This window comes from Perca fluviatilis, chromosome 22 (genome assembly GCF_010015445.1).
Source record: "Perca fluviatilis chromosome 22, GENO_Pfluv_1.0, whole genome shotgun sequence".
In the NCBI taxonomy this organism is placed as follows: Eukaryota; Metazoa; Chordata; class Actinopteri; order Perciformes; family Percidae; genus Perca; species Perca fluviatilis.
The window spans coordinates 31,579,206-31,594,061 of NC_053133.1; the positions used below are offsets into that span (position 1 = coordinate 31,579,206).

The window sequence follows — 14,856 nt, forward strand, 5'->3', positions numbered from 1 at the left end:
CACTTTGGGCACAGTCAGACATTTAAGACTTTTTGTTCAGGAGCTGGCAGGGTACAGACCGCCTAATGTCCGATCCAACTGATTTAGACATCTGCATTCTCAGTTAAAGCTCTGACTGGTAATGTTAGAGAAGTTCAGGGCTGCAGTGCATTATGGGTGAAAACATAGCTGCAGTCAAAGTCAGTCGAGTCTGGACAGTTCTGAAAGTCATGACTAAGTTTAGATAGAGATATGATATGATGCTACTTTATTGTCAGCCAAAGCTGAAATTCTTTGTGCATCTGGGTAGCTCGTATAAAAACAGAGGACATACACACACATACAAACATGAGATTAATAACACCAACAGACATACATGAAACATTACCACAAATCACATAAACTTCCAATTAGGAAAACAAAGAAAACATGTATAACAACAGAACATAACATGAACATACACACAGACAATGTCTTGGAGACGTATATCCCTGAAATAAGTATTGCTCTGGATTTCATGTAGCTGGTTTAACAATAGGATAGATTGGTGTATGAAAGTTTTTAAGTCTGTGTCTGACCTGTGAACCACTTCCTGTCTCTGTTTCAGGATGGAGAGAATTAAATACAGACAGCAGAAGTTCCGCAGAGGAAAAGCTAAAATGTTGAGTTTGACCCAAGACAGCTTCCACACTGATGGTCTGTAAACAAACATCTGTTGTCATGGTAACAGTGTGGGATATGAAGCTGTCAGTCGCAGCATGAATAAATGTTATTTTAACATCTGTTGTCATGGTAACAGTATGGGATATGTAGCTGTCAGTTGCAGCATGAATACATGTTATTTAAACATCTGTTGTCATGGTAACAGTGTGTAATGAATAAATATTATTTTCTGTTTTTAGGTCCAGAAACCAAGAAGGGTCAGCAACGGAAAAAGTGGTGGAGACCCTGGGTAAACCACACCTCCAGTGAGTCCTGCCTGTCTGTCTGTCTGACCTGTCTGACTGACCTGTCTGCCCTGTCTGTCAGTCTGACCTGTCTGTCTGACCTGTCTGACCTGTCTGTCTGTCTGCAGTGGTGAGGAGCGGTGACTACTACCTGTTTGAGACAGACAGTGAGGAAGAAGAGGAGGAGAAGAAGGAGGAAGAAGAGGAGAAGGAGGAGGAACTACCTGACAAATCAGCCTTCCAGGTGAGAGACTCATAAACATGGAACAGATCTAAGAAGAAGCAGGTAAAACTGTCAGAAGATCTAACTTACAACAATGTTCTGAGCACATTGAAGCAGAAAATAGTCAAACCGTCTGTCTCTCTCTCTGTCTGTCTCTCTGTATTTGTCAGTTTGTTTATCACGCCTGGATAACAGACTCCAGAACAGCAATGAGAGCTCGCAACAATCAAAAGAAACTCTGGAAGAAAAACTCCTCTAAACGAAGGAGTAGGAAGGAGGAGAAGAGAGAAGGTGAGGAGAAAGAGAAAGGAGGATTAATAGACAGGAGTTGTCCCGTTTGGGCAGAAAGGGTTAGTACGGTGGCCGACAGGGGCAAATGCCCTGCAACTTAAGAAAACACTTGCAAATAGACAAAACACAAGCAAGTTGCAGGGTGTTGTCCTTGTCGGCCACCGTAGGTTAGTCGTTAGTTCAGACATAGACAGATTAAAACATCTATCAGTTTTTCATTATTCCTTCTTAATGAAATGATCACAATCCAACATACACATTTAAAAAAATAAGTCATTCAAACCGTCCAAAGTGTTGTTGTTATCCAACATAATAGTAAACGTAAAGTTATGTGTCATCTGCATATCGGTGTAACGGATAGTAAACGTAAAGTTATGTGTCATCTGCATATCGGTGTAACCTTTAATCCGCCTCCACCTCTCCAGCAGCTGGAGTCATAGAAGTGACGGAGGAGACAGAGGAGGATGAAGAAGAGGAGGAGAAAGAGGAGGGACCAGGTAGGAGGTTATAATATTCAGCATGTCACTCACACATACAAGTGTAGATTGTCTGTTTGTTTGAAAGAAGAGTCAAATTCTGACATCACTTCCTGTGTCTGTTGTTTCACACTTGAAAGTATGTCCTGGTGTTTTCTTTCCATTTTCTCAGACCACCGTAACAGCTGATATAAGAAACTAAAAACTCTGTGATTTTAACAAAGTAATACAATGATTCTATGCTCTTATAAATTAAAATTCTCTTGAAGCATGAGCACTCACATCATCATGTCTTGGTTTCATTCATAGCCATAAAATTAACTATTTAATCATTTAAACATCTTTATTTAAACATATGGAGCGAGTCACATGACATAATGTTGAGGAAGTCTCTGTTCAACAGGTGGATTTTTAGTTATTAGTATTAATAACCCAATTAAACCTAAACTTTTATTACAAAGTTTTAAAAGACCCAAAACTAAATTAATTAGTAAAATAGATGTAACGTAGATCTCTGACTCCCAGCAGCACCTTCGCTGTCTCTTTGAAAACAAGGCAGGTGTCATCAGGTGATGTTGTGTGTTTCAGACACGGTGTTGCGTCGGTTTTCCAACACGATGCGGTTCTGTTGGGTTCTGCTGTCGGCTCTGCTGGACTCTCTGACTACCTGGCTCAGCAGTCTGTGTCAGGAACACATCGACATCTCCACGGTCCTCCGCATTGAGCGCTGCATGCTAACGCAGCAGGCTAAGCAGGTACATTTTCAGGACTACAGCAGAAAGTGTTGGAAATACAAGATGATGGAGGAGTCCTGCCTATCATGGCTGTAGGAGTTGACTTGTTTTATATGTAATTGTTTGTTCAGGGTAATGTTCCCACCAGAGAGGCAATCCACGTTTACTACCAAGAACAGATGATGAAAAGCTCCAGAGAGTCAGGCCTGAACTACAGTACCCATGAGGCCGAGGGGCAGACCTCAGCGGAGAGTGGAAGGGAAGAGGAAGAGGCAATGGATTCTGACACTTGTGAAATAGCAGATAAGAAACCAGAGGCGGAACCAGGAAGAGATTATCCAGATGAACAAGAACCAGTATCGGGAGCAGAAGGTCCTGATGAAACAGAATCAGAACCTGTTTCAGTCAAACCAGTTACAGCAGAGGTAACCTCGGGGCCAGCAGAGGAAACAGAAGAAATTTTGGGGGCAGCAGAGGAAATAGAGGAAACAGATACAACAATAGCCGAAGGTGACCCAGCAGGTGACCACGAAGGTGAATATTGCCCAGAATGCCTAGTGACTAAAACCAGCCAAAGATGGCGACCCAAGCTGTCCAGGATGGAGAGAGTTGAATGTTGGTCCTCTTCAGAGGAAGAGAGTCATTCTCACAGGTCGGTCATCCTGAAGCAACACAAACATAACACAGTTCATCTGTTCCAACAGATTATATCAGTTATTTCTCTCTGAACAGTGCTGAAGACTCAAACCAGCAACTTCCTGTTGACACACAGCCGACTCAGACCAGCACCTCCTCCGCCACCTCCCCGACCTCCCTTCTCCTCCCCCCCTCTTACAGCCTGGCTCTGGGCCTGGACCTACAGGAGGAGGAGAATTCTGGGGAGGGATTCAGGAGGCGGCTGCTGGCTCAGACACCGGGGGAGAGGAGTGAGTTCCTGTCTGACTCAGCCTCCACTTCCTGTCTGCTGCTTTCTCGCACTCAGGAGCTGACAGCCAGCGAGCTTCTAAGGAACAGGTGAGTCACGGGCAGACCCAAACGAAATCTCACGATTTCTTTTTCAGTTTTTAGCGGTGATCAAGAATGAAAATCTGTGGCCCAGGTGACTGGTGAGTCAGAGACCCTTACCCTGTAACCTTTGCCTACCCTTCATTTTATATTTTAAGTAAAGCAGTATGTATTTTTTATCTGTGAAAAACTCTGTAAATAAATTTACATATTTAATTATTGACTTTAAAGGCGCTGACACACCAACCCAATTTTCGGCCATCTGACAGTCTGGCGAGGTCGGTTACTCGAGTCTGTTCGGTGTGGTCCGTGCCGTCGTCCGTACGAGGGGCCGTCGGCCTTCATTTGGGCTGATTTGACGTGTATAATCGGAAGGTCAGACTCAATGACCAATCTGATTGGTGGAGAGCTAACCCGGAAATGACGAGCGGGATGAGCCTGACGAACCCCTCTCAAAATCTGAGGAAAATCTTTTAAACTGACCTTTGTCGATCTGAAATGAGCAGCTCCACTATTTCTCTCTTAAAATGTTTTCAGAAACACACTGTTTTTCGGAAAATATGAGATTGTATTCCGAACAACCCGCCATTATGGTCACCAGACCCACGTAATGCGTTTGTCCAATCAGCTGCCGGTTTTAATTTTTTTGGGGGCGAACACAGATTAGCGCCGCCTGCTGTTATGGAGACATATTACGTCTCGCACACGTGCAGAACATATGCTCAAGTCAGCATCTCTTCAGTGTGTTCTGAGGCACTTTTTTGACCAACTCGGGGAGGGAGTCAGTCAGTCCGACTGCCTTTTCTGCCAAAGGTCGGCCGTCGGGTTGGTGTGTCAGAGCCTTAACCAGCTGGTGATTCACTCTGTTTCAGGACTTTCCACAATGTGGAGCTTGAGGCATCAGACTGTTTCTATGCCAACCAACACCAGCTGCTCCAGCTATGCTACGCCCTCTACAACATCATCGCAGCCAGGTAAGCTCTGCACCACAGGTAACTCACAGGTTCCTCTGGTGTTGCTGAGATACTCAAACAGTCCTGTTATCAGGTCGGAGACGGTGTGTTACCTGGTCATCGTGTTGAACCACATGGTGTCTGCCAGCTGTCTAACGTTGGTACTTCCTGTTCTGGTGTTTCTGTGGGCCACGCTGTCCGTCCCTCGACCCAGTAAGACCTTCTGGATGACAGCCATCATCTATACTGAGGTTGACTCTGCTGCTGGCATCAGTTTAACATTTAATCTGTCAATAGTCCAATGTTTAACAATAATTTTACCTGTTTGTGTCCTCAGGTTACCATCGTCATCAAGTATTTCTTCCAGTTTGGTTTCTTTCCATTCAACCAAAAGCTGGAGGTGGACCGCTCCAAACCGTTCCACCCCCCGAACATCCTGGGCGTGGAAAAGAAGGAAGGCTACGTCCTGTACGACCTGCTGCAGCTGCTCGCTTTGTTCTACCACCGGGCAATACTAAAGGTTAAAAACACTAAATTATATTACTACCTAGTAATACTAAAGGTTAAACTATGTTATTACCTAGTCATACTAAAGGTTAAACTAGGTTACTACCTAGTAATACTAAAGGTTAAACTAGGTTACTACCTAGTCATACTAAAGGTTAAACTATATTACTACCTAGTCATAATAAAGGTTAAACTAGGTTACTACCTAGTCATACTAAAAGTTAAACTAGGTTACTACCTAGTCATACTCAAGATATAAATACTCTATTACTACCTAGTCATACTCAAGATATAAATACTCTATTACTACCTAGTCATACTCAAGATATAAATACTACATTATATTACTACCCAGTCATACTCAAGATAAAAACACAAAACTATATTACTATCTAGTCATACTCAAGGCAAAAACACTAAATTATATTACTACCTAGTCATACTCAAGGTAAAAACACTAAACCATATTACTACCTAGTCATAGTCAAGGTAAAAACACTAAATTATATTACTACCTAGTCATACTCAAGGTAAAAACACTAAATTAAATTACTACCTAGTCATACTCAAGATAAAAACACAAACTTTGTGCATCATTGTTCTTCTCCTTAGTGCCATGGACTGTGGGACCAGAATGTTGCTACAGAGACAGAAGCTCTCCGTCACCACGACAACCAGGTTGACTCCACCCACCGCGCTACCTCCATCGATGTGGCAGACTCTGCCAACGTGGCAGACTCCGCCAGCACGCTGCGCCGGCGCGGCAGGAGACGGACGCGCTCCACCTCCACCCAGCGGCGCTCTCCTGCAGGTAGAAGTAAACACGTAAACACACCAAGGCATAGACCAGTCCCTCCAGAAGAACATGATTATGCGATCGCATAATTCAACGCATAATCAGCCAAAGTCCGCATATTTATGCGGGGGCCGCATTTTTTCAAATACACCGCACTTTCGCCGAATAAATTGCCGATTTGCGCGCAAAATATGCGGGGCTTGCATGATTTCATAATCCCCGCATTTTCGTTGCAAAAAAGTCCCATAGTATATCTTAGTAGAAAGTTGTAAAAATGTTGCATTTACTTCACACAAGAGCAGCCATTTTCCCCTGTTGCCATGGGAACGTTATGAAGTGACGTAATTGCGCGACGTGAACATCATCGAAAAGCAGGGTGTTTGTGGGGGAATCGCTGTTTTTAATCAAACCACAATTTCATTGCATAAAATTGCAGAATATTCCACATATCCATCGCATTTATTAAGAAAACGTGCCGCATAATCAAGGATTTTTACCCTGCAACAATCACAAAAAACTCCGCATTTTTGTGGAAGGACTTAACCAGTTAGAGAGGAATCTTCCACCTCATGATACATCTGTGTAGGACTGTTTTTAAAGATGCAGTAGGTAAGTCTTATAAAAGTAACTTTCTGTCATATTTGCTGAAACTGACCCTATGATCCAGTAGTACTACATTAATTATGTAATATAAAAAAATCCAGCTCCTCTGGCACCACCTACAGCCTGTAGTGCGATTGGCAAAATTCCACCGCTCCCGGTTGATTTTCTCCAATCAGGGCCACAGAGGGTGTCTATCTGCCTGTCAATCACTGCTCATGCACGCTCACGCATATAAGAGCATTCTCCCCTCCCCCTTCCACGTGCACGAGCTGCAGAAAAGTTTCCCAAAACTCCGGTGGTGAAGTGGCTTTTCAGAGGTGGTGTGAGCTCCGGGATTTTAAAGATCTGAAGAACGATGCAGATGTAGCCACATTTCTTCTTGACAGGTAACATAATTACGATGAATGATTTATCTTTCACTTGGTTATTAGTAGTCAAAAGTCCACAAAGCTACGTTGGTGAGGATAATAGTAACGTTTGCACAGTGGTCGGTCTGATATGATGCTGAAATGGCTAACAGTAGCCTGCTAATTAGCATCGTTTTACTGTTGGTGAGTTATGTTGGTGAGTAAAGTTAACATTGTGTTAGTGTTTTAGTTATTGAAAATGTTGTCTGACATGCAGTTCTGTCAAACTCTGTTGTGTGGGAGGGGCTTAGGAGATGGTTTGGACTTCAGCAGAAAGGGGGGAGGGACTGAGAAGTTGTCGATGTTCAAATTTGTTGGCAAAGTCAAAAACATTAGCCTGTTGTCTTTTCGGAGCATGCTTTGCTTTGAAGAAAGTCTGTCTCTATTGTATGTATTTGTAAGTATTTGTTTAGTATTTTCTGTTGTTAGGATTGAGCTGCACAAGATGATCTGGATCGAGCGGTAGTACAGAGATAGGGGACATATGTCACTGTGTCCTGGACCTGGACAAGCAGTAGAAAATTGACAAATGAATGAATTATTGTGGAAGTACTGTTGATGTTTTCCTTGTCATCTTCATGTGTTTTCAGGCAGCGTGAGTTCCAGATCTCAGCCACCCGGCAGGTTTGATCTCCTGCTGGAGAAACTCAGAGAACTTTCCATCAGAGCCAAGAAGTACTCCGTTAGCAGGTATGCTAATTCTAAAGCTAACCATTGTCCAGTGACGCTCTTGTTTTTGTGACTCTTTTATCAGATATGAAGTGTAGGCAATGATGTGCCTATTTGCCTTATTGCCTACTAAACAAGGCAAGAGAAACCAATCTAAAAATACTTCATGATTTATACCCAACTATTGATGAGTACTGCTCTTTTAACATGACCTATAAGTAGAATTTGTAATAATTCCATTAATGGTTTTATTTATTTTTCTACCTGCCCAGGGAATGCAGATGGAGATTATCTTGTACCTAAACATCTCTGAGATCAACGTTTATCTCCCTTATTTTATGAATATAGTCGAGAGTCAAGTGCCGTCATTTGACAAAATTAACATTAAAGATGTTTTTCATTTTGAAGTCTCAAATACGACAATATATTCATTTTATTGAATTAATTTTGAACTGGATGCTCCCAATTTATCTTCCTTTAAACATGTTAACATCTTTCTCGCTAGATTTGGTGACTTTTAAAACATTTACTGACTTTTCTTCAACAAATACCTAGTGACAAATCTGTTATTATGATGCAAACTAGCATTAGCGACTTCATACAGGCTTTAGCTACTTTCCATTGATAATAGTTGGCAACACAAGTTGTTTTTCTACTGAATGTGTTGAAAAGACTAAAAGCCTTTCTGTTGTTCACGACTGAATAATGTTTGGTTCAATAGATGAAGTTACTATTTTATATTATAACTGTTGTTAATGTGTTATAAAAACTTTCTCTGCTAGGTGCATGTCTCTTTACCATCCGGTCCTTCAGTTCTTCAGAGCTCTCGTCCAACCAGAATACAGCGCCGTCACCGATGTTTACGTCCTCATGTTCCTAGCCGACACTGTTGACTTCATCATCATCGTCTTCGGCTTCTGGGCTTTCGGAGTAAAGTTTTATTTACTGACTGCATCACATCACTCCAAGCTGAGACTTTTTTTATTTACCTTAATGGACTTCATTCTGTTTTACTCTGTTTCATTCTGTTTTACTCGGTTTCATTCTGTTTCATTCTGTTTTACTCTGTTTCATTCTGTTTTACTCTTTCATTCTGTTTTACTCTTTCATTCTGTTTTACTCTGTTTCATTCTGTTTTACCCTGTTTCATTCTATTTTACCCTGTTTCATTCTGTTTTACTCGGTTTCATTCTGTTTCATTCTGTTTTACCCTGTTTCATTCTGTTTTTCGGTTTCATTTGGTTTCATTCTGTTTTACCCTGTTTCATTCTGTTTTACTCTGTTTCATTCTCTTTTACTCTTTCATTCTGTTTCATTCTGTTACATTCTGTTTCATTCTGTTTCATTCTGTTTTACTCTGTTTCATTCTGTTTTACTCTTTTCATTCTGTTTCATTCTGTTTTACTCTGTTTTACTCTGTTTCATTCTGTTTTACTCTGTTTCATTCTGTTTCATTCTGTTTAACTCTGTTTCATTCTGTTTCATTCTGTTTAACTCTATTTTACTGTTTCATTCTGTTTTACTCTGTTTCATTCTTTTTCAGTCTGTTTCATTCTTTTTCAGTCTGTTTCATTCTGTTTCATTCTGTTTCATTCTGTTTCACTCGGTTTCACTCGGTTTCATTCTGTTTCACTCGGTTTCACTCGGTTTCATTCTGTTTCATTCTGTTTCATTCTGTTTCATTCTGTTTTACTCTGTTTCATTCTGTTTTACTCTTTCATTCTGTTTTACTCTTTCATTCTGTTTTACTCTGTTTTACTCTGTTTTACTCTGTTTCATTCTGTTTCATTCTGTTTAACTCTATTTTACTCTGTTTCATTCTGTTTTACTCTGTTTCATTCGGTTTCATTCGGTTTCACTCTGTTTCACTCTGTTTCACTCTGTTTCATTCTGTTTCAGTCTGTTTCAGTCTGTTTCAGTCTGTTTCAGTCTGTTTCATTCTGTTTTACTCTGTTTCATTCTGTTTTACTCTGTTTCATTCTGTTATTTTCTCAGAAACACTCTGCAGCTGCTGACATCACTTCCTCCCTCTCAGAAGACCAAGTTCCTGAAGCTTTCTTGGTGATGGTTCTGATCCAGTTTGGTACGTCTGTCTGTCCACCTGTCTGTCTGTTTACCTGTCTATCTGTCCACCTGTCTGTCTGTTTACCTGTCTGTCCATTTACCTGTCTGTCTGTTAGCTCAGATGTCTCAATGTCCCCCTGTCTGTCTGCAGGCACCATGGTGATAGACAGGGCTCTGTATTTGAGGAAGACAGTTTTGGGGAAGTTGGTCTTCCAGGTGATTTTGGTTTTTGGGATTCACTTCTGGATGTTCTTCATCCTGCCGACGGTCACTGAGAGGTACTGTAACTCATCTTCCTCTGCTGCCTTGTTACCATAATGGGCCCTATTTTAACGATCTGAAACGCAACTATATGAAACGCCAAACGCAAGTAGCTTTGTGGGCGGATCTTTGGCGCTGTTGCTATTATACCGGCGGGATAAATGACTCTTGCGCCCGACGCAAATCTTAAATGGGTTGGCCTGAAGTAGCTAGGTGTGGTTTGGGCGTAACGTGAAAATAACCAATCAGAGCATCATCTTTCATTCCCTTTAAGAGCAGGCGGCTTGTTCCATGGCGGATTTGCCTGGCGCACGCCAGCGGGCACTGTCCGGGATGCGGCAAAGTAATAAATGCCCGTCTTGTCCATGTGGCAATGTTGCTGCGGCCTCTCGGGCGCATCTCCTCAAGTCTGGAGAGGATTGCTGCAGCCATGGAGCGTGGGCGTCTGAACGCACCACCTGCACCTGTTGTGCCCCTTCCTCCTGCCCCAACTCCATCTCCTTCCACCCGCTCCATCAGGAGCGCATCGCGCATTGCCACTCCCGGACCAGATTCCGCCAGAGTGTCCAATCCCACCATAGTTCAACATCACGTCTGCTTAAGTCCTCTAATGTTTCCTCATTTATGTCATCAACACATCCATGATTAATGGAAATGTGTAAAACACAACAAGCCACAAAGAATGCTGGGACTTTTTGAGGATTGTACTGTAAAATGCCTCCTGATCTATCCAAACACATGAAGCGCATTTTCAGTAATATTTTTCTTTGTAATTATGTACGGTTTTCAAAAATGTGAACTGCTGTAGATGAGAGAAGTGTATGCGCGTTGTGCACACGCTACATTATGGCCAAGCATTCGTCCCTAAAATAGCATCTGAATAACTCGCTACTGACTTTAGACTAGCACCACTGACTTTAGACCAGGTTTTTCCTGGTCAGTGGTGGAATTGTTTTCTGAAACTGCAAAATAGGACCACGTAACGTTTGCGCCAGAACACGCCTCCTCTTTTCGCTGAACCGCCCCCGGGAGTGCAAATACATTCCCTAATTTACCGATGTGCGTCTGTGGAGGGAAAAGTCCGCTGTGCATGGGGTGCAAAATAGGAATGATACATGCGTCGGTGTACAAAGGCAATTGCGCTGAGTGCAAGATAGGGCCCAATGAGTCATAATATAATTTATAATAATATAACTGTCAAAGAAAGAGAAGTCTGACTGGTCATCATCTTCACTATAATAATATATCATCTCAGACACATGTAGCTTTAACTGGTCAGAAAGTAATGTCAATCAGTTATCAAGTTATATTAAGTCTGTCTGTCTGTCTGTCTGTCTGTCTGTCTCCCTACCTGTCTGTCTGTCTGCCTGTCTGCCTGCCTGCCTCTCTGTCTGCCTGTCTCTCTCTCTCCCCAGACGTTTCAATCAGAACCTGGTGGCCCAGCTCTGGTATTTTGTGAAGTGTGTGTACTTCGGTCTGTCAGCCTATCAGATCCGATCTGGTTACCCGACTCGAGTTCTGGGAAACTTTCTGACCAAGAGCTACAACTACCTTAACCTCTTCCTGTTTCAGGGGTGAGTCCAGCTGCCAGACTGTTGGCCTAGACCTACTCTATCTGCAAAGTGTCCTTAGATAACTTGTGTTGGAATTTCTGTTATAAAATTGAATTGAACTGTACTATTAGCCTAGCTTAGCATAAACAACAGCTTGATTAAAGAGAAAATACCTTTGAAAGCATGTGACACCAGACTGTGTTGAGAGAAAGATCCCTTTAACAACTAAATGTTCCCAGACATTACTCATTGAACTCTCTGTCTGTCTGTTTCTCAACCTGTCTGTCTCTCTACTTGTCTTTCTCTCTGTCTCTCTGTCTGTCTGCCTATCGATCTGTCTGTCTGTCCCTGGACCTGTCTGTCTGTCTGTGTGTCTGTCTGTCCCTGGACCTGTGTGTCTGTCTGACTGTCCCTGGACTTATCTGTCTGTCTGTAGTTTCCGTCTGGTTCCCTTCCTGACGGAGCTCAGGGCAGTGATGGACTGGGTCTGGACAGACACCACTCTGTCTCTGTCCTCCTGGATCTGTGTGGAGGACGTCTACGCTCACTGCTTCGTCCTCAAGTGCTGGAGGGAGTCTGAGAAGGTTTGTTTCTGTCTGTCTGTCTGTCTGTCTGTCTGTCCCTTGACCTTTCTGTCTGTCTGTGTGTGTGTGTGTGTCTGTCTGTCCCTGGACCGGTCTGTCTGTGTGTGTGTCTGTCTGTCCCTGGACCTGTCTGTCTGTATATGTAGGTATGTGTATGTATGTGTATTTAGCATTAATTGTGTATGTTTGTACACAGAGGTACCCTCAGCCTCGCGGCCAGAAGAAGAAGCGTGTGGTGAAGTATGGGATGGGAGGTCTGATCGTTCTGCTGCTGATCTGTATCGTTTGGTTTCCGCTGCTGTTCATGTCCCTCATTAAATCTGTCGCCGGAGTGGTGAACAAACCGCTGGACGTCTCTCTGACCATCACACTGGGAGGCTTCCAGGTAAACTTACCTCAACGCTGTCACACCTGTACTAGACTCTCATAGCCAGCTCTATCTCCACAGCACTGTGGACTAAAGTCCTAATACACCGCAGATGCATTCTGGGACGGGGAAAAACCCTATAGGTTGGTTGCATTTCATTAAACTAATCCCAACGGTCCTGGGCGGGGCTAAACTCTAGACGCAGGGACGGTGGCTCTGATAAATAGTCTCAGGAAGGTACTGGTTCCAAAGAAAACTCCTCATCCAATATTAAATGAAGTTAACTGTTGACACAATACAGTAACGTGATGTATTTAAATCAGCTGATACATGGTTAAACCTCATTGGCTCTTACCAGTGGATCTCTGTGTGTACTTCATCCACAGCAATCCCACCAATCAGTCCCAAAACCTTTCAGTTAGAGAGGAAATTATCTAACATATTCTTTATAAAACCTCCCAGTTAGAGAGGAAATGATCTAAACATATTCTATATAAAACCTCCCAGTTAGAGAGGAAATTATCTAACATATTCTTTATAAAACCTCCTAGTTAGAGGAAATTACCTTAACATATTCTTTATAAAACCTCCCAGTTAGAGAGGAAATGATTTAACATATTCTTTATAAAAACTCCCAGTTATAGAGGAAATATCGAAAACATATTCTTTATAAATCTTTACAATTATTCCCTGAAAGAACCAAGCAGCCCTGTCTTGTTGCACCGTGCACATCTTCTCCTAAACTTGACATTTTCAGTGTGCAGCTCGCCAGATACAAGTTTGTTTTTTCCAGAAGAGAAAAGAGTTTGAGAACGGAGACACCCAAAGAGATGAAAGAGAGGATCAAATGCTTTTTCCTGGAAATGTTCTTCTCTTGATCCAGACTACACCTGTACTGTTCACCTAATCTGCACTAACACACCTGTCCCTGTACTGACACACCTGTCCCTGTACTGACACACCTGTCCCTGTACTGTACACAGAAAGTGAGGCTATATATGTACTGTATATGTAGTAGTTTTATAACTAACCTGCTGTTGTCTTTGCCAGCCGATCTTCACGATGAGCGCGCAGCAGAATCAGCTGAAAGATCTGACAGAGGAAGACTTCAGCTTCTTCACCAGCTCCTACAGCTACACTCCTGTAAGTACCACGCAGTACTACTGCAGTACTAACAGTACCACTGCAGTACTACTCACAGACTACTCACAGTACTGATGCTACAGCTTGTAGTTTTATTCTGGTACTTCTGTGGCCTGTTTTTCCCAGAGTGCCTTGCAGTTCCTGGAGGCAGCTCAAGGTTTAATTCAGAATCAGAACTGGCGTCATTATAAGTACATACAACGAATACACAAGTTCTTCTCTACGGTGCAACATTAAAACACACACACATTAAACTAAGAACATGGATCAGAGAATGTGAAGATGGTAGAAAGATTAACACGAGAGTGAATTTTTAAAATAATTTAGTAAAATCCTTTACTAGACTACTACATTATTACTTAAAGGTATTCCAGTACCTTTGTACCTTTTTACCTCTTATGAGTTTCTCCTGTCAGCAATTGATTTTTAATTAACCCTTGCTCTTGGGGGAATTACTAGAATTGTTGGGGCTTTGTAAATTATAGAGTGTGGTCTAGACCTACTCTATCTGTAAAGTGTCTCGAGATAACTCTTGTTATGATTTGATACTATAAATAAAATTGAATTGAATTTGTGGCCTGTATTTCCCAGAGTGCCTTGTAGTTTTATTGCAGTACCTGTGTGGCCTGTATTTCCCAGAGTGCCTTGCAGTTCCTGGAGGCCTATGGTCCAGAGGATGTGACGATGGCTGAGCTGCAGGGCAGCAGTAACTCTCTGTGGACGATCAGTCCTCCCAGCAGGAAGTACCTGAGCCAGGTGCTGGACCTGGACCACTTCCCGCTGACGCTGTCCTGGACAGTTCAGAGGTCAGCAATAATCTATAAATATACAGTATATATACACAGTACTGTGCAAAAGTTTGAGGCAGGTGTTAAAAAAATGCTTTAAATTAAGAATTCTTTCAAAAATGGAAGTGTTAATAGTTTATGTTCATCAATTAAGAAAATGCAGTGAATGAACAGAAGAGAAATCTAAATCAAATCAATATTTGGTGTGACCAGCCTTTGCCTTCAAGACAGCATCAGTTCTTCTTGGTACACTTGCACACAGTGTTTGAAGGAACTGGGCTGGTAGGTTGTTCCAAACATCTTGGAGAACTAACCACAGATCTTCTGAGGATGTTTGCTTCCTCAAATCCTTCTGTCTCTTCATGTGATCCCAGACAGACTGGATGATGCTGAGATCAGGGCTCTGTGAGGGCCATGCCATCACTTCCAGGACTTATTGTTCTTCTTCATGCTGAAGATACTTATTAATGATCTTGGCTGGATGTTTGGGGTCATTGTCCTGCTGC

General features: G+C 42.4%; 1 protein-coding gene across 1 annotated transcript in view; it reads left to right on the forward strand.

The window, feature by feature from the left end:
* The window catches only part of LOC120552148 (piezo-type mechanosensitive ion channel component 2-like), an 81,149-nt gene that overhangs the window by 63,318 nt on the left and 2,975 nt on the right, over positions 1-14,856 (forward strand). The window contains 21 exon segments of the mRNA XM_039789920.1: positions 587-675; positions 882-947; positions 1,055-1,170; positions 1,320-1,440; positions 1,869-1,937; positions 2,505-2,671; positions 2,782-3,302; positions 3,383-3,664; positions 4,528-4,629; positions 4,703-4,859; positions 4,946-5,128; positions 5,728-5,926; positions 7,512-7,611; positions 8,373-8,520; positions 9,586-9,673; positions 9,806-9,932; positions 11,331-11,489; positions 11,905-12,052; positions 12,249-12,437; positions 13,470-13,562; positions 14,202-14,368. Of these exon segments, the coding sequence (XP_039645854.1) occupies positions 587-675; positions 882-947; positions 1,055-1,170; positions 1,320-1,440; positions 1,869-1,937; positions 2,505-2,671; positions 2,782-3,302; positions 3,383-3,664; positions 4,528-4,629; positions 4,703-4,859; positions 4,946-5,128; positions 5,728-5,926; positions 7,512-7,611; positions 8,373-8,520; positions 9,586-9,673; positions 9,806-9,932; positions 11,331-11,489; positions 11,905-12,052; positions 12,249-12,437; positions 13,470-13,562; positions 14,202-14,368 (3,291 nt within the window).